Source organism: Micrasema longulum, unplaced genomic scaffold, assembly GCF_059751315.1.
Source record: "Micrasema longulum isolate JH-2025_06_02 unplaced genomic scaffold, ASM5975131v1 h1tg000505l, whole genome shotgun sequence".
Classification (NCBI taxonomy): Eukaryota; Metazoa; Arthropoda; class Insecta; order Trichoptera; family Brachycentridae; genus Micrasema; species Micrasema longulum.
The window spans coordinates 279,064-304,655 of record NW_028277702.1 but is presented as its reverse complement, the minus strand read 5'-3'; the positions used below and the strand labels follow the sequence as shown (position 1 = coordinate 304,655).

Here is a 25,592-nt window from a genome sequence, read left to right as displayed (position 1 = left end):
GATTTCAAGTAAACTATTTAATCTTTGATACAAAATGTAGAAAAATGAAATAAAAATTGATATATTAAAAATAGTAGAAAATAGTATTGGCGTATATAAACTCTAGGCAAGGTCATAATTAAACCTTTAATATAAAATCGAGTTTAATATCTAATTATTTCTAGTCTGGTGCTTTAAGCATTAGACTTATAGTCTTACCTTCATATTTATATTACAAATGATAGTTGATGCAGTTAGACTGTATCAATCTAAAACATTTAATACCTGTTCAAGAGTTCCTCAAGGTTCTAATTTAAGACCAATGTTATTTATAATTTTTATAAATAATATTGGTAAAGTCATAAAATTTTGAATTTTTTTCTTATTTGCTTACGACTTAAAAATATTTTGTGAAATACAGACTTCTTCGGATTGTATTAAACTTAAGTGTGACATTCAAAAAATTATTCAATGGAGCAAACAAAACGAATCGTTCTTCAATGTCTCCAAATGTTTTGTAATGGCATACACAAAAACATCCAAAATAATATATTACCATCATTCGGAGTGAGGTTTGAAAGGGTTTCAACATCCAGAGATCCAGAGGTGTTGTTAAACGCTCTGTTATTTATATATATATATATAATGACTCCCTTAAAATGCTTAGTTTTGTTCTTAGAAAGACAAAGATATTTTTTTTAACTCAGGTTATGTATGAGAACATTGTATGATTCCTTAGTAAGAAGTCGTTCGGAGTTTAAGTTGCATTATTTAATCGCCACATAAGGTTTGATACTCTTTGATGGTGGAGAGATCTGTACCTAAATGAGTGTGGATAACATTCTTAGCTCTTCCTAACTGACTTCTTACTGGGGATGCTAGGCTATCAGTCATTATGGAGGAGGAAGGACGTTTATTTGGGTGTTCACTTCTTCCAGGTGATTATTGCTAGCATACATAACTCAAAAATTCTAATGAATGTAGATCTGTTCGTATCTGATAACTATCATCAACAAAGACAGCATCGATGTTTATACCTACCACGATGCAAAACCAACCTGCCAATGGTTATGCTGGTTGGTAGAGCAATCTTGCTGCTTTATCGCATCACCTCTGATGGCGACATATTTCACGTCAGTGGGTCTTCCCTTAGGAAAGTACTTTCTAACTTATACTCGTATCATTATACTAATATAACTATCTTTTATCATTTGTGATTTATTATTTATTTAGAATGAATTGTTGCGTTCGGTGTGCCTACCAATCCAGTGTACGCACCAATGATGATATAGTACGGAACTTATGACCTTAAAAACTCAAGTTCTGGCTGGCTTTATATACTTACCCTGCTTTAGAAATATAAATCTACCTGAGGGATTTACTAAAGTTAAGGTCTTAGCTAGTGATGCGAATTTAAATAAATAATTTATTTTTTTACTAGTTATTTCTACAACCAATTTACATTATTTTATATTTAATTATATGATCATATGTCCGGAAGGATTAAGAATACAGTTTTATGTGTGAAATAGAAATATTAATCCTGGAGGAGTTCTTTTGACTCGATGGCTATTCTGTAGTAAAAATCCTGAACAAGTAAATTGATTGGATGTAAATACGCTTAGTTGTGTAGTGGTTGATGTGTTTGTCTTTCAACATAACTTTTCCGTTAATTGGTTCTTTTAAAAGTCATAGAACTCAATAAAATTCTTCCATTTTTTTTTTTCCTTTTTTTTTACACCTCAACGGGCTTCGGTAATTACAGTAGTAAATTACAGCATAGAACACCTAGGCATGAGAAAAAATTCATTGAATTTTTATGTTCTCACCGGGAATCGAACCCGGAACCTTCCGTGTGGGAGTTAAGCGTCTTAACCACTACACCACGGACGCCACCAATATTATTTAACACTTAAAGATCACTATATTAAAATATGCGATATTACTATCGGAACAATAATTACTTCAACTTTTGTTTCAACAGGGAGGGAAAACATTTTTGAGAAGGGAATAAAGGAGTCTAGGCATTTACAGAGCTTATGACTTGTCATTGGTTGGTTTAAGAAAAATCCAGTAAAATTGGCAAGCATTTGGACATACTCAAAACATTATTGAATTATTATTTCAGTTTAAAAACTCACTTTACCTATTCAAAATATGTAAATAAGGTAATTTTTAGTAAAAATTCATTTGAATCGTATAAAATCATTGAGTTAAACATATTAATTTATTGTTATTTATCTGATTGCAATTGACCGTGTTTTATTAAAAATAAAGAAGAAACAAATTGTAAAAACATGAAAAAACCATTTGCTTATGTTTGCAGCGCGGGCGAAAGAACCGCCCCTGAAACATTGCTGTTCGCGCGTGTGATGCGTGAAATTTTTTCTCTCGCTCCCAAATTTACCTGCATTACTGAGTCAAGAGTGTGTGAGACAATTAGACATTAGGATTACTCTTTTATTACGTACTTCGCAACATGCGACACATTGATAAACTTTCTATTGTATCGATGATTTATCTCTGATTTTTGATGAAATGCTTTTTCTGTTCCCTAAAACATTTATTTACGAATGAAAAACATTTTAACCGATATGTAAATGCATAACGGAGGAATACTAAGCCCATTATTTATTATATTCATGATGCAATGTGTACTAGCTACACATCACCGGGAAGGAAGAGTTGATATTATTCTATGATAAACTATAAAAAACTTCGATGATAACCAACATTAGAATATAATTTGTTTTTTTAAGCAGGTATTTTTTTTTGCATTTTTTTTATCAAATGTAATACAGAATCACACTTGCTATCGTTCTGTCACTGTACTAATTTTGCTGTCGAGGCACTTTTAGCTTCTGAGCCGAAACTTGTCGAGTCACCATTTGGTGTAATACGTTCTGCTTATAACTACGAAATAATCGGTCATTATTTTGTACTGGCACAGTTTTATGGTAAAAAAGACTTTGCAATAATCAAATAAGATTTTGCCACTGTCTTTTGCGTGTCTTTTTTTTGTTTATATACATACCTACCATGCCTCTTAACTTTCATATTTTCCTTTTTAAAACAGTTTTTCTATCTTATATCTTATTTTCAGTACATATTCCGTTTTACTGAAATGATGATAATCGTTAAAATTAAAATTAAAATGAAAATAATCGTTAATTTTTTTTTTCATTTTTCTTACATAGAGCTAAGAAAAGTTTAGAAACCGCATACGCGCATCAAACAGAATGCGACGATACTACTCTTAAAAGAGTATTCCGTTTTAACCCATTAGTTTCTTTGTAGACGTCGCTCAGTACGCAACTTCCGATTTGAATTCAACTATGCCGTATCGTTTTAAAGTGTAGAAATACTGCTGGAATCTTTATGGAACAAGATGGGATCACATATCATGTGTAATTAGCAAATGCGTGTAAAAGTAGTAAATGCATTACTTCAAAATTGAATTACTTTTCCATCAGTCAGATTGTAATAGAAAACAAAATGGACATTTCGTTAGTGTTGCCAGGGTAGTATTTTTTTTACCCTATTTTGCTCATTTAATGAGAGAACTTATGAAAATTAGATCTCGGATTTAACAACGCCATAGTGGACATTTTACTGACATTATCTTTAAATTATCAAATTTTATTAAACATGATATAAAAATATCCGTTTTATGGAAAATAAAATTTGTTTTATATTTTGAGTTCAAAGTTCATTAATACAACTACTCATATTAAATGACCCTTTACTCATCTACTCTTTTGTGTCAATCAATGTTTCCGCGTTCACAATAAAATTTTAGAGAAATTAACAAATAGCTTTTTTTTACCTTACATTTGTGTTGTGACTATATTTTTCCCATCTGGAAACATAACGCGGCGACTTCGCAAATGCGCTCGGTGAAAGTAGGGGGATTTTCGGATTCAGTCCGATATATTCAAATATGATTCTACGCTCTTTCTGGACTATTCCTAATTCTATGTTTTCTTAGTCAGTGTCCTCATGACTGCAGATCGTGGCCACTTGTAGCCAACCCGACCATTCTGCTCTAACGTTTCCTTGACTGCGCCGCACGCAGCACTTCAACTACTGAGATGCCTGCCGCTGTCCTGACCTGATCGGTTCATCGTGTAGTGGACCTCTTCCTCTTTTTCTCTCCTCGCCACCAACCACAAGTAGTCGCTCCAGGCTATCCTCATTGCAGCGCGCAATGTATCCAAAGAGTTGGAGAATGTGTCTAAGGCCAACATTAACTCGAGTTAAACCGCCAAGGTTCAACTCCTGATGGATAGACTTGTTGGTGCGTCTATCTTTCCACGAGATTTGGAACATGCGTCTCCAGTGCTATATTTTAATAATTTCAATTCTCATCTTTTCGCTGCTCTAATGGTTCATGTTTTTACAGCATATAGAAAAAAAAGCTTGATCAAACTCTTGATAAGCATAATCTTGGTACTGTTACTCACATCCCTATATTACCAGATTTTATCGAGCTTAGACATGGAACTTTTTTCAATGGCAATGCGTCGTTTAATTTTTCCTTTACAATTCCTTTTGTTGTCAATTTGAGATCCAGGTACAGAAAGTCATTCACAATTTCTAGACTTTGGAATGAGTTTTCAAGATAACCAAACCTCTAAAACCGAACACTGAACATTATTCTGGTTTATTCTGGTTAATTTCCAGTCCTGGTACCTTGTTATCATTCTCAACACGTTTCTAGAGATCTGCCCATTTCACAAGGGTCTTTGGCTAAAAGTGTTGTGTCGTCTCCGTATCAGGTGTTGGACACATTTACGCCACCAATGGATACTATTTTGTCCCATCCATCAAGAGCTTACCTTATTTTGTATTCCCCGTAGATATTGAATCGGTCAAGAGAGAGTATGCAACCCTACCCTTTTTCAGTGAAAAAACTTTTGTGTGGTGTGGTGTGTATAGCATATATAATATTTAAAATTCAAAATTCAATTTCAAAATACGGAATATTTCAAACCGATTTAAGTAGGTACTGATAATACAATCGGTAATATATTAAACTATTGTTTGTATAAAATGGTTGCGCCCATCGCTACTCAGCAGCCAGGAAGGTATAAAACTGCCAACATATTACACTGAAATTAATATTCATGGCAAACATACCCTTTTGTCATAAGCTTATCGTATTTAACTCAGTTTATATATTCACAAAGTAGCATGACGCGGCCTAAATATACACCCCGCTTCATTCATATTTAAATGCGTTTTTTTTTGTAGACATCCAAGTTGAACTTTATTATATTGTCATTTCATTATTATGTCAAGGGACAAACAATAAAGAATACATTACGGTTACGTTACAATACCTATACCTAACTGTAGTCTTTACATGCGCAGATATAAATTTAACCTGAATTGCCCTGTTCAAACCACCGTTGAACCAGCAGGTTTCCTGAATAAAATCTGACTCTACAAAATTTTAGATTTAGGTAAATATTTTTTTCATCTTTTGGTGTAAGTTAGCATATTTGTCTAATATCGATGAGGTACACGATTTGATATCTGACATAGTTGCCACTAAATGTGACTACGCTTTTTTTCTAGAAGCTTCAATATTTTGCATGATGACAAAAAAGAGATTAATCTCTTTTTTTTTTTTTTATCATGTTTTAGTAAAGTTATATTTTTTATCTTAAAACCAAGAATTGCCAAGCATGTGTAAATTGAAATTCAATTTACACATATTTGGCAATTTTACATCTGATAACTTCCTAAAAAAAATTCAAACTTTGGTTTTGCTCTCCTGTAAACCTCGCAAAACGCAGATTCGGTAGTATGCGTAGAAATCGTCGAATTGCTTGTTACGCTTTCTTAGAGAAATAAATACATTAAAAACAGCGAATGATTTTTAATTGCGGTTATAAACCCTTATTTATAAAACAAACTACTTTTAAATTCTATTATTCTATAACTTAATTATTTTTATATTTGTCTTATTTTACATTTTATTTTAAAAGTGTCTTCCGTATTTACATCTGAAAGAACACTGCATTTGCATATAAATAATTCATCAAGATTAACGCTCGGTTTTTGTGTCATTGGGGACATATAATCTAATCAACTTTTACCTTTTCCTTGAAACAAAATTTAAAAAACACCATGGCGTAATTCTTATTCAACCAAAACATATTCTGGTGAAATCATATTTTTCTTCGAAATTATGAAAAGAATTTTCCTTTTTGTTCAAATTCAGTTTGCATCATTTTTTCAATTTATACCGCTGAAAGACCGTCAAATGAGGACTGTTTACCTTAATGGACGATTCTAAATTTCGAGAATTTTCTTCGTTCCTGAAAGGTTATGACGAATCTTGAAGATACTTCAAATACATTTTGTGCCCATTTACGCAGTCATTATTTCAAGGACGACAAATTTTCAGCTCAATAATAGAAAGGCGAGCCTGAAAAGCATTTTCACAACAACGTGCTTCTTACACTGTGAGAATTATTCATTTTATTACTGTGGGTACTAGTAAATATATTATTTAAGAATATTTTTTATTTATTATTAAGTTTACGCTTATGGTGTTTCAATAGAAATAAATAAGCATACATTCAATTATTTATTAGGTTTAAAAATTTAATCGATAATTGGTGATTTCACTGCAAATTGTATTTTAAAAAAAGGACCATCAATTCTTGGTTGTAAAGGACTACAATGTATGCAAGAGAGCAATTTGCCGACAAATATTGATGAATTTAATCGAATTTAATGGTTTTTAAAAGAAATAAAAGTATCACTAAATGTACATTACTGTGAACAGGAGAACAACCCTGGAACAGATAAAAGAATTTTGTATATCGAAACCTCCCCGTACATAACTCCATATCACGCTATTTTTATTTTAAATCGTCAAATTCTCTAACAATTTTGAAATGTTTTTTGATAAAACGAATTTCTTTTCTCGTAAATTGGTTTTATTTTCTTTTTATGATTAATTCATTATACATAGCCATGTGATTGTGTGCAACTTAAAAAAGCAAAAGTTCATTTGATTTTACCGCCTAAAAGCATTTCCAGGCATAGTTTCCTCCACCACTTTGACGTATAAGATTTATCACAAAATTCACTTATGCGATTTGAAGTAGGTACACAAGAGGACTTAACGTCAACGTATTAAACCCGATAGCTACACGTTTTATCGATCTTTTAATCCGGAAATCATGATTCCTTTCATACCTCGTATCATGCCGAGAACATTGCAAAAATTGACACGTATTTCTGATAGGGTAATAAATTTAATGGGGATAATATTTCACTGAGGGAAACCAACTTTCTCTTTGATGGTCTCAAAGTACCAGGGGGTTTGTGTTTTATTAGTGTCTCCTTTGAAAATGATATTGAATGAAGACTTTAATTTTTCTCTCGCAAGAAGCGGCCGTCAATCGATTCTTCGCTTCTTCTACCGTCTCTAAAGACTCGAGTGGAAAGCCTAAATTTTGAATTTATTTACAACAAACTAAACTTCGCATTCGAAATTTAATCGCGTCCGAATTTATTCAATTTTAAGTTAATTGAATAATTTATTAAGGAGTCTAATTTATTCACAGCTTAAACAAACAACGGTGCTTCGTATTAACTCAAAACAGATTTTCAAACGCTTAAAAAAAATACATTTAAAAATATCATGTATTTAGTACTTACATTGGCACATATTTGATTTATTAAGTCACGTACCTCACAGAATGTAATGTACCTAGCGCTTAGACGCATAAAGCGCTTAGCCATCTGGTAAAAAAACGCATTTTCCTATGAGCTGATACTTAACAAATAAAAAAATTGAGTATTTTTATTTTAAAGAGACGCTAATGGTATTCGTTTGAAAGATATTTATGCTTCGTGTGTGAGAATTTCGCAAAGGAAGGAAATCTCGAGATGATGCTGGGGGAATATAAATTACCCTTAAAGACTAAAAACAGCATTACATAACTCCATATGCAGTACTTTGGAAGGTAATTAGAAAAGCAAATCCACGTAGTTATAACGTCAGTGGACAACGAAATACTTAGTTCAAATACGGTATTTAATAAGTTTGAAATAATCATTTAATTCACTAAATCTTTGTATCTTATCAATTGATCGAGTGAGCGGCGATAATCCTTCTCTGTGTGCGACCACATCAACACATATTATACATAAGAATGTGTGTTTACGTTTCTTTCACGACGTAACGGAAGAACCGATTGACGTGTTTTTTTTTTGTCTGATAGCCAGAGAGTTTATAAGAGTCATAAATTGCTTTTCATCCCGGAAAAAAAATTCACTACCTTGAAAAAATTCTTAGTGAAAAAAAAAAATAATCTGAATAACGATGCTACATCGCCGTAGACTAACAAATAGAAATATTTTTTTGCGTAGCGATAGTTGGAGCACAGGGCTTTTATATCTGATTCAATTCCAGGAAAAATTCAAATTAAATATTACGTAAACAAGTAATTTTTTATCTTCAATCTATTTGCACATAGTGGTGAAAAGACACTGTATTTTGAAATCAAATTCAGCGCTTCTCAATTGACTTTAAAATGAATGTAATGATTAATTTACGCTTGATATGCTAGTCCTAGAACAGTGAAATATTGAAGTATAAAATATCTATTTTACTTAATATTTCGTATCGACCTTGCCAGGAATTGAACCAGGGCCTCAAATATGCAATGCCAAGGCGCTAGAGGGATTTCTTTCCATGCAATTTCCTTGCCCAAGATTTTTCCTTGAGAGTAGCTATCGAGTCGAAAACTTTCGTTTAGTGTTATGGTTCTATTTCACGCACAAAAATGATTCTTCGTCAGCAGACACAAATACAGGTGTTTTTAATTCTGCAATATTTGACCAGTGCCTGAAGCGTTTGATTGATCGCCTTGCTTTCATGTAATTAACGAACGAGAAACGATTAATTTGGTGAGCCAGTGCAATGCCTAAGCACCACCTCTCATTTGCTGGTATTACTAATTTAGGTAAAAATGATTTGTGGGTTGAATATCCAGCATATGTCTATAAAGATTAATAACGCGGCAATAACAATATAATCGATCATTATTTATATACATGTATTTATGGTTTATTTTTTAAGAAAAATACTAGTTCTTATTGTTTACTCAAATATTTCAATTTATCAGACCATATCCTAAAAGTCGTAAATAAGTTGTGCGGGAAAAACGGAAATTGAGAGATATAATATTTATTAAACAAATGGATTATTGCCACTGGCAATCTCGTAGTCTAAAAAAAAAATTCAATTAAAAAAAGTACCGAATAAAAAAATATGATTATGAGAATACTAAAAATTCTACATTAGAATTATGATACAGAGTGCTGACAATATTTGCATTCATACCGCGTTCCAAGCGCCGAGCGCCCTTATGCAAAGCCAATACTTTGTTGTCTTGTACATTTTTTCCTCGCGACATGTGAATTATTTTCACAACCATCTCCAATTTTTGTTTTAAAGTTTGCGTTCTGCAGATGAAGCACATGCTTCAAACAAACGCTTCAAATGGGTACCAGAACTTTCTTCAAACGCTGGAAAACGCTCGCGGCGAGAAGATAAAGCGAAACACTTTTCTAAGTTTTTTTAAGGCTGGTAGATTTTCCTATAGGACGCAGGATATGATAATTGTAAAGACCTCGTCTAATACAAATATATTTTTATTAAATTAATTCATTATTGATCGTGCTGGATCCGATCGAAACGTTAGTGCTTTTCATCAATCTATTTATTAATTTCACTGTCCCGACTAACTAGAAATTTCCTGTGTAAAGGCAAAACCTTTGTCGTTATAATGTTTTTTCATTGAATTATCAAAACTAATTATCATAAAATCAAATATACAGATATACTGAGAAATAAAACAGATAAAATATTATATCTTAGTTCTAATTAACTGGATATTAAAATTTCTACGTCACGTACTCTCCAGATTTTTATACGCATTGAAACTGACTGACGTCTTTATGTCAGTGTCTTCTACTACTACTGCTATCATCACGCCATTTCTCAGTCGGGGTAGGCAGAGAGAATGGACCGCATTTCTACATACATTATATTGGCATACATTTCTAGCTACTTCCACATTCATGCATCTTGTCATACATGCCCTTCAGTTCTGTCTCCTTTTGACATGACCAGACTTAAGATTTTGGTTTATCTGATCATGCCACGTCTTCCTTGGTCGTCCTCGTCTCACGTTACCGTTCATTTTTGCCATATATACTTGTTTTACCATTCTTTCGTCGTCCATTCGTTCTACGTGACCAAACCATCTCAGAGACCCTTTCTTGATCTAATCAATTATACTTGACTCAGATTTACACTCTCGCCTGATTTCACCATTTGTAACCCTGTCAAACATTGATTTCCTACACATTCGTCTAAGAAATCGCATTTCAGCCGCGTTCACTCGACTTTCATCCTTCCTCTGCTAGTTCCATGTTTCAATTCCATACACGCCTTTATTTAAATATTTATATTTCTTCAAATCTTCTATCTGTTGATGTTTGTGAAGTTAAAGGGCTGAAACCTTAATTTATTTATTTATTTATTTATTAATGCAATCATAGTCTTTATATAAAACAAGGCACAAAGGAACAATTAAAAAAATCAAGACTAATTACAGATTTCACACTAATTTATTATGAATGCAGGAAGAGAGGGGGAATATAATTTAATTCTAAAAAAGTAAAAATAAAAATAATACATAAAAAATTCATAAAAAGGAGAAGACATTGTATAGCTACTCTACTTTCCTCCCTCTCTCTCTGCTTCCATGAAAATTTAAATTTAATTATAAAAAATTGCAACCACCAATAAATTATTAGATGCAGGTAGAAGATGTAAGTAAGTATAAATTAAGAGTTGAAATCAAATGTTTAAAATTAAAAGTTAAAATTAAAATTAAAAGTTTAAATTAAAATTAAGTTAAAAGTTCAAATTAAAAGTTAAAATTAAAAGATAAAATTAAAAATCAAATTAAAAGTTAAAAGTCATGCAGGAGATAAATTTAAAATGTCTTTAACAGATCTGACAAAAATATGGTATTTACAATGTAGTATGTCGATGTCACTAAAACTGTCATTATAGGTAATCTGTATTCTTCGTAGAGTGCTTTTTTTAGGTCATTGAGTTAGGAATGTCCAAGAGTACAGATTGACGAGTTCTACGGACAGGGACTCGATATGAAATGCCTCTAACAATTTCTGGGCTTTCAATTACGTTATTAACAATTTTGTATAGAAAGCTCATATCCAACATGGCACGCCGAGTTGCGAGATTTCGAACCTTGTGAAAATTAGCGGACTCAGTCCTACTTGAGAATAAAACATTATTTTTGAAATCTAATTGTCTAAGAAAATAGTTTTGAATATGTTCAATACGATTTTTGTAAGTATTATATTGAGGATTCCAAAGCGGCGAACCAAACTCGAGGACTCTACGTACATATGAAAAAAAAAGTTTTCTTAATGCGTCAGTTCTTGTGAAAGGTTTGGTTGATCGTATGACAAACCCTAACATTTTGTAAGCTTTTTCTACAGTATTTTCTATATGTTTGTTAAATGTAAGTTTACTATCAAGTACAACACCAAGGTCACGGACTTCCGTAGAAGAATTTATAGTTAACTCGTTGATTTTATATGAATAGTTAATTGTCATGTTTATAACAGGTCATAAGCCCTGTGGATGCCTAGACTTTTATAATTCCTTCTCTAAAAAGTTCTTTATCTCTGTTGTAATATGTTGATATTAACCCCTTCCTAGGGAATTAAATCCAGTCCTTGTCTACAAAAATTTAGACAAACTCAAAACATTGTTGGAAAATTAAATTGTTTAATGTTTATTGTAGCTACCTTAATTGTTTTTTTTATATAACGCGTCAAGATCAGGACTTTTTTGGTTTTAGTTTACAGCGATTTAAACGAGCACTAAATAAATAGTCCAGATCTTGTCTTGATGTCCCTTATGTTTGTTAATGCTTCTTTTCTTTCTTTAAATGTTATTAACTTTTTTTTTATTGATATAATAACTTATATTTACATATCAGTAATTCATTTAAAAATACACTTCTACTTATTTATTTTGGACCAATTAGCGCTTTCACCCTCTAATGGGACAGTCTGATTTGGTCTGAATTGGTCAAAATAAATAAGTGGAAGTGTACCAAGTATTTTAAAAATTAATAACTTATTTGTAAATATAAGTTATTACAATGGAATTCCATCAAGAATTTTCAATAAATAATTTAAATGAAATATTCTTTTATTGTTACATTAAAACCCTATAAATTGTATAAATGGACTCAAGTATTCTCTGTTCTGCTTTTTTTGGAATGTCAAGTGAATAAACCATTTAAATGAATTACTCAACCATGCAATTAATTTAATCAATCTTGATTCAACCAATAAAATAATTTAGGGTTCTATCGAGTTACAATGGATGTAAACCGCAATTGAATTCTAAAGTGAAGTATTATATCCAAACGGTTAAATGTTTAAGAAGATCTTTTGGGTCAATGTAGTTGCTATTACTCGAGGTCTTGAAGAATGTAAATAAATCATAATTATTTATTCATACCCGTACGACTTTTGCACATAGACATCTTTCCTTTATCGCACCGAGAGTATTCAATATTAAGAGCGTATTAAGCTTTCAAGGACAAAAACTATTTTCAAGAAAGGAGTTAAGGACTGGATTCTCCTCAGTGGGAGGGATTTGAGTAGGAAACACCTTAAGTATTTATAATTTTATGATAACTTATTATGTTTCAGGTCTTACATAATATTTGTGGTGATATACTCGTATATAACATAAGATTATATACGAGTATATCACCAACTTAAAATTAAAATTACACGTATTTATTAGACACTTTAAATTTAATTTTATTAGAAGATCGTAGAAAAATAAATGACCTCCTTTTTTTATTTAAAATTTTAAATTCGGAGCTCGATTGTTGTGACCTCCTGAATCTCATTAACGTTAAAATACCTAATCGAGTCACTAGAAGTACGGAGTTGTTTGCAACTACGAGTACATACGTGGGTACTAACTATGCACGACACTCTCCGATTCCGCGTTTACATTCTTTAGCCAAAAATTTACTTGTGAAATAGACATTTTTAATACGACAATTATCAATTTTAAAACGTTCTTAAATGGACTGTTTGAAACAAATTATTATGTCGTAATAAAACTTTATTTTTCATACAATTCTTTCTCTGTTTTTGATGTGTATTATTATTTTATCTCTTTCTGATATTAATTTATCAAATATTTTTGTGTACCGTATATTATATTATTTTCACATATATACTTACTGTTAACTAATTTTCATTATTTGTTTTTAACAATAATTTGTTGATACCATTTTTTTATACTTATAAGTAGGTATATGAAAATGTATTTATTTTTTTGTTTGAATTCTTTACAAGTTATTTACAATTTGCTTTTTAATTCAATTACTTTTATTATATCCATTTAATTTTTTTTTTCTTTTTTACTATGTAAAGTTTCACTTTTTATTTTGCATGGCAGTATGCTTCTTATTGTTTCTAAATGTATACAAAAAAGCATTGTTCATCTTTTAAATTTTTACGCACTATGTATGTACTTACCGGTATATTTTTTGTAAATGCCCCTTGGGCGTATTGTAAAATTCAATAAATAAATATCTGTCAACTAACTACTATTCGCAAATCAACACAGGACTTTTAGTCCCATGGAGTTGGGACTTCTCGTCTCAAAAAAGTGCAATAAACTATTTCTAAGTAAATAAATGAACAAATTACAACAAAAATGGAGAATATTTAAGAGAAGGAAAAATGTAAGTCTAGGCATTTACAGGGCTTATGACCTGTTATTAGCTGATTTTTGTGGCCACTTTACACACTGTGTAACATTTACCATTTATCAAATATTGCTCCAATGTACAAAAACAGGCCTTTGGCTGCTGTTCTCTTTTGGGGCGAAATAGTCATATGAATATCTAAATGTCATCAGTGATGATATAAGGATGGGATTAGCATTCGTGGAAATATTTAATTCTAGGTGTGTAGTTCTTTTCCACCGCTTCTTTGTTTCTTACCATGTGTGAGGTTCCGGGTTCGAATCCCGGCAATGAAATATTTGTATTAATTGTGGTTTGACACTGCAATTTTCCACTTTCCAAAAACTGACATTCAAAACGTAAGACTATCGTCTAACATTCAGGTAATTTATGCTTTAAATACGCTGCATTCAGTCTACCTAAGACGTGTTTTATGCACTATCAGGTGTGAATATGAATATTATGGTAACAATATTTAAATCCAATTCTTGGATACAAAAATTTGGACGAACTCAGAATATTGTTGATAAAACCAGCTGGTTCAAGAAGTTTAAAAAATGAAAAACATTTTTAGGCGATTCCTATAATACATGTGAAATAATCCGGTCAGAATTTTATCCGCATCAATAAAGGTTTCAGCTTTTTAACTTCACAAAGATTAACAGATTGAAGAATTAAAGGAATATAGGTGTTCAAACACAAGCAGAATGGTGAATGTTGCACTGTGTGTAAAGTGGCTACTTAAACCAGCCAATGACTCGTCATAAGCCCTGCAAATGCCTAGACTAAAATATTCCTTTCCATAAAATGTTCTTCATCTCTGTTGTAATACACATTTTTTTAATTTATAAAATATTGGTATATGCGTGCATGAGAATGTGTACGAATATGGTGAAAGCGAGGTCTAAATGCAAAAACAGAGAGATATAAACCGGGTTGTTGTCCCGTGGTAGTATTGTGAACTCACAAGCCAAGGTTCGGGGTTTAAATCCCACTCAACCACAACTCGATTTTCATTTTTTCAGCACAAGTTATTACTTTAAGGAATTCAGAAATAATATATATATTTTTTTTTATGATTATTAGTTGTTTCACTCTAAAATGAGAGTTTCTTTTAGTTTTTCCAATATTGATTGAATCGCAATCATTACAATTAGATTGGGATGTGCCAGATTTGTTATATTTGGAGACTTCATAATAATTTATTTTTCAGAAGCAAAATTCAATAAGTATTTAACAAAATCAGAAAAAAGTGGGGGCTGCTATTGAACAAAAGTTCAAGAAGAAAGTAAAGAGAGCCTTTTTTGTTATCACTCTAACACAGCGGTGCTTTTAATTCATCTATAAAACTACATATTAATAAAATAAAATCGTTTAAATAAATACGTTATTTACCAAAAAAGTATAATTTTTGAGCTAATGAGGAATCAAATTTGAGATTTTTTTTAAAAAAAACAACCCATAACTAAAATTAAAAATCACTGATTTATCTAAACTTACTCTTTTTTTTAAAAGTAATCATGTGAATTCATTTTAGGTAGGAAGGCAACTATTAAGAAAAACATGAAAGTAAAAAGTATTTACGGTCGCCATCGCTGTACTTCGAAGGCTTTACTTATAAACCTGGTATAAAGTTACACCTAGGCATAGTGGTAGAATAAGTATGGGAATAGAAACCTTATTCTAAAAGTATGGTAAGGATGGTATTCCCATTCGTATTCTACCACTATGTTAAGGCCTAACTATATACCAAGTTAATGAGTAAGGTTTTATGCATTTTATATAACATGGTCGGTCTTGCGCTTCATATTCTGATACAAATATTAAAACTTTTTTCTAAAATCATAAAAACTTGTGCAAGAAGTTTTGGTACAGTGAAAGTCAAACCTCAGACCTTTCTAAACGATTAAAAAAAATTCTAACCGGTAACAAGGTGAATCAAGAGGTCTTGAAGTGGACAAAAGAGATAGTGGGAGAGCTCTATGAGGAAAGCATCGAAAAGCTTGTGCCACGACTTACAATCTGCATAAAACGGAAGGTGACTACGTGAAAAAATAAGTAATAATATATACAAACAATAAAATGTTTTTTTTTTTAATAGAAAAATTGAATACTCTTACTTTTAGGATATGCCTCGTAATATGCAATTACAACAAACGTACAGGTTATATGATGTTTTCATTATTTTATTGTGCGTTTTATAATATAAATATTATAGATAAAGAGATATTATATATATAAACATAAATACGTAGTGTTTAAAACTGTCTGAACATTTTGTAATTTCTCTCTGCATATTAAGTATTCTTTGTGTATTCATACATATAAAAAAAATAAAAAAAGGGCATTATTAAGTGTCCCCGGCACGGGAAACCCTAGTGAGGTCACAGTGTTTTTATTATTTATTGCTGTTTATAATGTGATAAAAATGAATAAAAAAATAAAATAAAATAGAATCGTATTTGTGTTCTTAAATAATATTTATACATTTATGTTCTATTATCTTGTATCCGTTTCTTAACACCGGATTCTTGGTTTCAAGTAATGTTATTGTTTTATGTAATATTATAATTATGTCGTTTTATAATTTATTTTTTTTTAAATAACAAAAAATATTTGATGACGTTTTTTAATCCTCAGGTTTTACCATGTACACAACTTGCGTGATATGGTTGGCGTTTGTACCTCTCTACTTTGGAACGGGGAACCATGTGCCGCTCCGTATCACAAGCATGTCTGTCACCATTTCCCTGAGCGCCAGCGTCACTGTGGCGTGCCTATTTTCCCCAAAGGTATGTATGTACGAAACACAAACATATATAGTAACTAGTAACGAACCTGGTAAGTCACAAACACGGATAGTAACTAACATGGATAGTAACAAACGTGAATTTTAGCTTACCGGAGTAGTAACAAGCACGAATAGTAACAAACATGACGTATGGTGACAAACTTGGATAGTAACTAATATGGATAGTAAGAAATATGAATGGTAACAAATCTGCGTCATCATCATTCATCATTCCTCTTTTCGCACCTAATGGCGCATAGGACACTGCATTGGTACTCAAACCGCGGAGTATCTTGATATTTTTTGTAACATGAAGGTAAAATGATCAGTCTTATGCTTCAGATGCGAGTACAGGAACTTTAAAATATTCTAGCGTAAAAACACTTTTTCAAAAAAATACTTCATATCAATCGGGTTGTGGTCCTGTGGCTAGTGTCTCGGACTCACGGACTAAAGGTCTGTGGTTCGAATCTTTCTCTACCACAACTCGATTCCATTTTCTAATAGAGAGTTATTTACAACTCGTTGAAAATGGCCCTCAAAATTAAATATTTGGGTAAATCATAAGAACGCAAATATTTCTATTAAAAAAAAAACAACATTATAGAAAATCGAACCCAAGACCTCTTGCATGGTAGGCAAACGCGTTGACCATTAAACTACAAGGCGTACGAGTAGTACGACGAGAAGTAAACCTGAGTAGTCAAAATAATTCATTGGAACATACAGTACTCGACAGTAAATAAAATACATTGGCTTAAGAATGAGACTGCCGACTTTGTAAAGCGTTGTCTCTGTCCCAGAAGTTCAGTATCTGTTTGCATGTATGCATGACAAAGACGACAATCTACAAACCCGCAGTTCACCGATTACGCCGGCAGTCTCTTTTATAAGCCATATGTATTTTATCTAATGCCGGTAACTGTACATGAATATTAACAAACACGAATAGTAACAGCCGTGGATTGTTACCAATATAGGTAGTTTCAAACCAAGATAGTTACAACCATGAATAGTACCAAACATAAAAAGTAATGAAAAGGAATGAAAATACACAATACTAATTTGACAAAAGTCTACGTAAATACATTTTTTTTATATGTTTTTATGTGGTTGGTAAAATGTTTTATTGATATGAAACGTTATAATAATAATTGCTTAAATACGGACCTTTAATATTTTTTTATTTCTTTTCTTTTTATAAAAAAAGAAATATTAGCGTTCTTAAAAATAAGTCAAATATTTCAATTTTAGTGACAATTTCCAACAAGTTGTAAATAACCCACAACTGGAAAATGGAAATCAAGTCGAGGTAGATTGGGGTTCGAACCCCGGACCTCGGATCCGTGAGTCCGCATCACTAGCAACGGGACCATAACCCGAATCAATTGTTTCTGCAACAAAAGTGTGTATCCTCGTTATTTTATGCATATTTATTTAAATAAACAAATAAAAACTGTAAAAAGCAACGCCATACTTGCCTGAAAAATTACTTTTATAATACTCTTCCATAAAATTACGGGTTGTAGAGGCCCGAGATTCAAACCTGGGTCTACCACAACCTATTTCCCATTTTCTTACACGGTTAATAAATGACTACCACAAAATGCTAACAAAATTAAATAATCTACGATTGCAGTTTTCAGGGTTGCGTTTAATACATAGACCTTTTTAATTCCAAGCCGCACATATTTTCGATAATCAAACAAAATATTTTAAAAACATCAGATTTATCCAATAATGTAATAAATCCCCATTGCCTTGTTGTGATTGACTCAAATAGAAAAATCCATTTTCTTTCCTTAACATTGTTTTGTATTGCAAATCCACTTCTGTAATATGGAAAAATAAACTGCCTGTCACATGTGTCATGCTAGAAAAAAGTTCATTCATCACCAAGGAAAAATCACATTTGTTTTCGTCAGCACTGCGTTGACTCGGTGTGCTCATTTTTCATTTAAAAAATATTAAAAACGAACAAAGGTAGTTGACATTTTGGCGTCAACCAGTAGATTTTTCAAGCTTACGTATAAATGGTTTAAATATGGCAATATTATAGGTTAAAGCAAGCTGTCCATAAAATCTGCTTAAATAACTCGAACTCATAATTTAACTAATTTTATATAAGAATGTAATGTCACGCGCATGTTTAAAATTTATTCTATTTATATTTAGTCTTCTTGGTGTATTATCTTTAGACATAGATAAATGATATTGATAACGCTAGCAACGGAAACGAATTTTACCTAAAACACGTTCTACGTTAAAAAAAACTTTTTTTAAAGCTTAATTTTTTTATTTTTTTAAAATTAATTTCAACTAATTTAACTATCTTGATTTCTATCCAGCTCTACATTATTCTGATCCGACCGGAGCGTAATGTCCGCCAGTCCATGATGCCGGTCAGATACTCCGCCATCAACAAATCCTCGGGAACTGCCAACTCAGGAGTCGGGAGCATGATGGCAGCCGTGGTCGTCACTGCAGCCACGTGCAACCAGAAGGAGAAACTTGGCAACAAGATGCAGCCCACTCCAGACCCAGGTAATTGTATATTCTACACATTCTGATCGGACTAAAACGCAGCTTCTGCCAATCCACGATGCCGGTCAGGTACTTTGCTATCAATAAGTGCTCGAGAATTGCCGACGCAGGAGTTGGGAGGATAATGGCAGCGAGGCAATGGTGAAAGCACTTTCTTCATACACCCAAAATAGTATAGAAATCAGTCTATCTATCGATTTTGATCATAGTGTCGGTCTTAAATCAAATTTCTGTTTTTCAAATTTAAATTTAATGTCATATAATGTAGCTTTATCATGTTGCATATACATTCTGATCTTACCAAAGTCCATCAGTAACAACTCAGGTACTCCGCCATCATCAAATCCGCGAGAACTACAATTTAAATAATCTACTGGTTAACATCGTTTTCAGTAGATGTTAATCTTATTTATTCAAAGAATGTGCATTTTCTCATAAAATCATTTTATAACAAAAATAAAAAAACGAATGACCGGTACAGGAATACTTAAGTATTATATAATGTATAAATATAATACATTACCGTAAAAATACGTGAATTCAAGCTTTGATATTATTTTTTTTTTTTTTTAAAATACATTAAATTTTCTTGAAAATAAAATAATTGTCAAGGAAAACAGTTGTTTAATTCTTAACGGTTTTTTTTTAATGTCACATTTTAACTAACTAACTAACTAACCATCACGCCATTCCCCCAGAGGGGTAGGCAGAGAGGATAGAACGCCACACCACTCTGTCCTGGCACACTTCCTTTGCTTCCTTCACATTCATACATCTTCTCATGCACGCACGTCGATTATTCCGACTTTTCACTTGACCACTTTCAAAAATTTGTTGTACTTGATCATGCCATGTCTTTCTCGGCCTTCCTCGACTTCTACAACCAGACACATTCGCATCATAAATCTTTTTAGCCGTTCTTTCATCATTCATTCGCTCCACATGACCGAACCATCGCAAAAGACCTTTCTTGTTCAAAAGACATTTTTGTTCTTTGAATTCCGTTTTTTGCGTTAAAATTACTATGCTATTGATTTAAATGCTTTTAAAAACTTGGTTATTTATAAATTTCAATAAAAAATATTTTCAACCTTTCCACTGTGTAAATTCTCTTTCATTTATTAAACGATTCATTATTCGTTGAATTTCAAACAATAAACGACTCAATTTCAATTCCATTCCTACATAATGCTTAGATCAAGGCTCGGCCGCCGGATTGTGGCTAAATGTTTAAATAGTTTGACTACCTCATTTACATTGGAAGTATCCAATTAACATTAAAACAGGATCACATCTGCTTTAACCGATAAAACCCATTCGAAACTTTTGTCCACACAAATTACTGTTTCCAATACAAAATGAAAAAACTAATTTTGAGTATGTGTTTATTACATTTTATATCACTACAACTCTAAGAAATTGTTCCGAAAACTTCTAACTCTAGTGTTATGAAAAGCACAAGGAAAAATGTTAAAAAACCTCATCCTTTATTTTGAATACAACATATTAAATTTGAGTTTGTTTTTCTTTTCTCGGCAAAACATCTAAATTTGCGTTATACATGCCTTAATTTACCAATGTTTTTGTAGCAAGGTTGCAAAATTGTTGCAAATTAACGAAAGATTTGACAACATTTAACGAGCGGATAACATGTAAACAACTTATAGAACGGGCTGAACAGTAAAATAATAATAAGTCATTTATTTCATTTTAATTCACATAATTTTAATTTCGTAAATTATTTAGTTAGTCAGAATATATGTTTCGTGTCTTGGATACTTTTTTTGTAAAAATATTTGACTATCACACTTTTGACCATAAGACAGTTCAAGGAGAAAAAATGTTGAATATTAAGTAGAAAAGATAGACCCAGTAAGCAAATGTCTATCAAAAATTTGTTATTAGGTAACAATCTGCAGTTAAACAGAACGTGATCTGCGGTCTCTTCTCCATCTTCACATTCACAGAAAGCAGAGGCCACTACATAAATGATTTATAAGTTAACTTAATAGCATAAGTTGTGCTACATAAATATTTTTTTGATAAATTAAGTTTTTTTTTCTTAAATTAAAATGTCAAGATTTTTCGTTCCAATTTTAATTTAAGAGTATTGTTTCATATTTTTCACTTAATCAGTAAAAAAATTCTAAAGCTTGTGGTCTATCGTTAATTGGCACTCATATCGATGGTTAGTTATCACATTAAAATTTTATTGAATTCAGTGTTGAATTTCCGATAAAATATCCAACTACAGACCTATTTGTATTCAGTCTACCCTCCCTAAGTTGTTTGAAAAACTTGCACTTGATAACTTAATTATACCTTTAAAACAAATAATTGCTCCTGAGCAACATGGGTTTATTACTGGCCGTTCAACAGTCACCAATCTCATTTTGTACGAGAATTTTATTGCTAGTGCACTTCATAAGATGCACCAGGTCGACGCTATATACACCGACTTCAGTCAAGCCTTTGACAAAGTTTGCCACTCTAACTTGTTGCAGAAACTTGGTCGTCTGAGAATACGTGATGAACTCTTAAAATGGTTCATTAGTTTCTAATATAAAAGAAAAAAATAGCCATTTGGCATTATTGCCATTGAGTTTATACCCGTAAATGTTTAAATATAATGTACCAAAAATTAAATAATTCAGTTTATGTCTTGTATACAACAAATCAGTTTTAATATTTTTATTTTGAATAAAGCAAATTCCGTTTTATGTCTAACCTTTTTTTTTCTCCTAGATATGGAGCTAAGCGAAAAGAAAAAAGTCAAACTGGAAGACAAATCATCCCAAACAGAAAATCAAACTAGTAATGGAACTGGGAACCAGATCATAGGAAAAAATCTACCGATGCTCACTTTTCTCCCTTTGACAACAGCAAATGATATTCAGTCTATTGCGAAACACCAAAGGAAAAACTCTATCTTGTCGGATCTTCCTTCTCCGCAGTCTTTGATATCAAGAGCTACAAACAACGGTAATGCCATGTGCACTGCCGTCAACAAAGTTGCTCAAGCCGTTGCAGGAACCCCCCTCGTGACCCCGTCTGCTCTAGCATCCGACACGCCGGAAGAACATGCTGCTCCAGAACCACTGAAAACAGTTTCCTTCGTCGACGACGAACAACACAAAATAATACCCGTTATAGATAAAATCATTACTAACAAATCTAACCCAGAAGACAAATTGCAAATAGAGACAGCCAATTTCGTCACCAAGAACGCCTTCTCGAACTCGCCGCAAGTTCTCGGAAACACTATGAATAATGTAATAAGACCTGCCTCCCCTCCTTCTACAATAAGCAACGGACCTGCTCTTCCAACCAATTTAACAGACACCTCGGTCAGAGATATTTCGTTATAGCAAAAGACTGAGAAAAAGAAAAATGGCGCAGGGGATTCGAGTGAGGGAAGCTCTATCGACACTCCGAAATCTCTGGACCCGAAAATTAAGAAAAGACTACCCGTCATTGTGTAGATTATTCATTGTTATTAAAATTATAAGTTCAATAAAGATAACTAATTATTTTTATCACTGTTTCACTATATCAAAGCTTTTATTATTGTTCAAATATCTAGTCACATACTGGATCGTTATGTTTGCTATGTACTTAGATGTGATATAAAATAATAATTTTACAGCTTAATCATTTTATTCTGTGATCTTGATATATTTGTAACGAATGCATTGTTTGTGAAACGCATTAATCTTAATGTATTATACCAAATATATTTCGTGAAGTAAGTTTGTACATTCAGTATACTTTTAAATGTTTCAGCGAAAGGATAAACCTATTTAGTTTCCGATATAAAGTACATACAGGGAATGATACTGGTAAAAAAAAGTGCTTGTTACCATAGAACTCAAAATTAAGTATAGTTTTAAGAAAAAAATATCTAAAATGATTAGCCACTTAAGTGTTAATAGGAAAAATGTTTCTTATAAAAAAAAAACTTATAAATAAAACTTCAATGTGTGCAAATGTTTCAATGAGTTTGACGAACTTTTAACGCATTGAGAACAATACGATGAAACTTTTTATGTGACCAGAAATTATACTATACGTAATATGAAAATTTATAGTAGGAATTCATACTGTTTAATATTATAATATAATATATTATGATACGTCCTACTGTATAAATATGAGTGTGTAGATTTAAAATTCTAATACATGTATTATGTCCATATATGCAAGTCTAGAACATTTAACTGTTACACTTTAAATATATTATCAAATTATTAATTGTAACATTATATTCTTTAAATGTGATTAACATCTACAAATTTATATTAACTATTTTTTTGACTGCGTAATAAATTATTGTATGCTCAAATTAACTGTGTTATTGTTATCCTATGTGTAATTATATAATTTTATTGATTGAAAATAATATATACGTAGGTTACATGTTTTATCCATCTGCTTTTTTTTCAGTATTTTATTTTAATAGTAACAAATAGTTGTTTCTATGATTTAAAAAAATGTTTGACGTGTGTATTTTAACTATGCTGTAATAATGTTAGTTATTAATTTAGTTAATACTAACCAAATTCTATCTTTGTAATTTCGAAGTTAAAACGAGTACATTTATTTATTATTTTAACATTATTGTATTCATCACAACGAGCCCTTGTGATAATTACGATTTGATTCAAAGTCTTACTTTTACACATATTCGTTTCGTTTAAATTAATTTTAAAAAATACTGTGACATACTCGTTTTAAAAAAAATAATATTAAGATTTAAAATATTTACTCATTAAATTAAGTGATAATGTAATTGTGTAAACTGTATTTATGTATGTTAAATTAATCTAAAAATATATAAATAAAACATTATGAAAATAAAACGCGTTTTATGAAATGTTCCCAATTCGATTTAAAATGTCTACCTCGGAGTTTTATGGTCAGTGTCTTTTGTTTACCATACAAAAATCTGTGGGTTCAATTCCATACATGGTTAACATGAAATATTTATTTAAAAACATTTGTTTTTCTCTGTTTAATAGTTTAATGTGCAATGTTTCTTGTTTCATACAAGTCACCAGAAGATGAATTCTATAATCATACAATGACTCTGCTTATTTCTAGGTATTACCAACTTTAATTTAATCTAACCAAGTCACGGTGAAAGAATTGTTGGTACTTAGTTTTACCATTACGACGCCGAGGGTTAGAAAGGCAACACAATTTTCCATTGATGGAAAAGAACAGCATAAAAACATTTTTTCATTTCATACCCAGTTTTTCGGCTCCTTCGTCAAAATTAAATTGATCAACTACTCATTCTCTTAAACACGAGAATTCCGCAAATATCTGTCACCATTATGGGGTATCCCCGAGGGTATTCTAATTCTCAACCCAAGGGCTCACAAACTGAGTAAATAATCTGAAATTGGACTGGTATGGTGGTAACATCTATCAAACCATCCAATACTACCTCCTTTTCCTCATTCATGAAGGGACAATCAGCTGTTATTTAGCATGCCGCCAGTGCAATTTGGATTATTTAAAAGAGAGTATGAATAGAAGTGACTGAAATTCCCAGCAGCGCATTTTAATTCAAGAAATGTATTTAGTTAGTACCTACATAAAATAAGTACATGAGTATTGTATTTCAAATGATTCAAAAAAGGGGCATACGACTGACATTTATTTGTAGAGAAAATTATTTTGTCGCTCTTTCATTTGAGATATGACTGTTAAACTCAGGTTTGGACGATATCTAACTTTTTTTCTTTGAAAAATAAAAAATAAAAATTCTCGTGACAATCATGTAAAAAATATTTGAAATTGTCTAAGAATTTTTTTTTAAAACAGTCTGAATTCCTAGATGTTCTCTTCATAGAAAAATCAATTTCAGTAACAAAATCTATCAAACCACAAAAAACTCTCTTCTTTTTAGAATCGTCTCTATCATTATGTTTTCTTAAAGGTAATTCGAATGCACCGCAAAATTTTATAGTCAATGATTCTGGACATAATCAATCCGTTTTGTCGATTTTTCTTATTAAGCTGCTGAACAAATTTGCCAAAACCAACATCATGTTCCTGTCGTATATCAACTTCAACAAATCAATTTGCATTACGATAATATTTGTGATTGGAAAAGTGAATGTTTATTCACCTTTTTAGTAAAATGAGCGGTATTCCTTACACTTTCTTCATTCCACGATTTATCACCTCCGACAATCGTACACCGAAAACAAAAAAATGAATTCAAACGATCACATTTACAGGGCCAAGATACTTTAGAATGAAGCGCTTCTTAGAATGTTCTGTCAACAGAATTCGCCATAACTATGAACTATTTTTAACAATGGTCTTGGCGGACTTTGATCCTTTAAAAACAATTAATTTTTTGAAGGAACTTTGATTGCACTTAATAAAATCATCGTTCATCTCAATATTCTAAT

General features: G+C 31.6%; 1 protein-coding gene across 1 annotated transcript in view; it reads left to right on the top strand.

Moving 5' to 3' along the window:
• The window catches only part of LOC148281008 (metabotropic glutamate receptor 2-like), a 508,075-nt gene extending 485,517 nt beyond the window's left edge, over positions 1-22,558 (top strand). The window contains 3 exon segments of the mRNA XM_088227463.1: positions 16,473-16,624; positions 18,972-19,167; positions 21,913-22,558. Coding sequence (XP_088083589.1) covers positions 16,473-16,624; positions 18,972-19,167; positions 21,913-22,535 — 971 coding nt within the window. The 3' untranslated portion in view covers positions 22,536-22,558.
• The last annotated feature ends 3,034 nt before the right edge of the window (positions 22,559-25,592 follow it).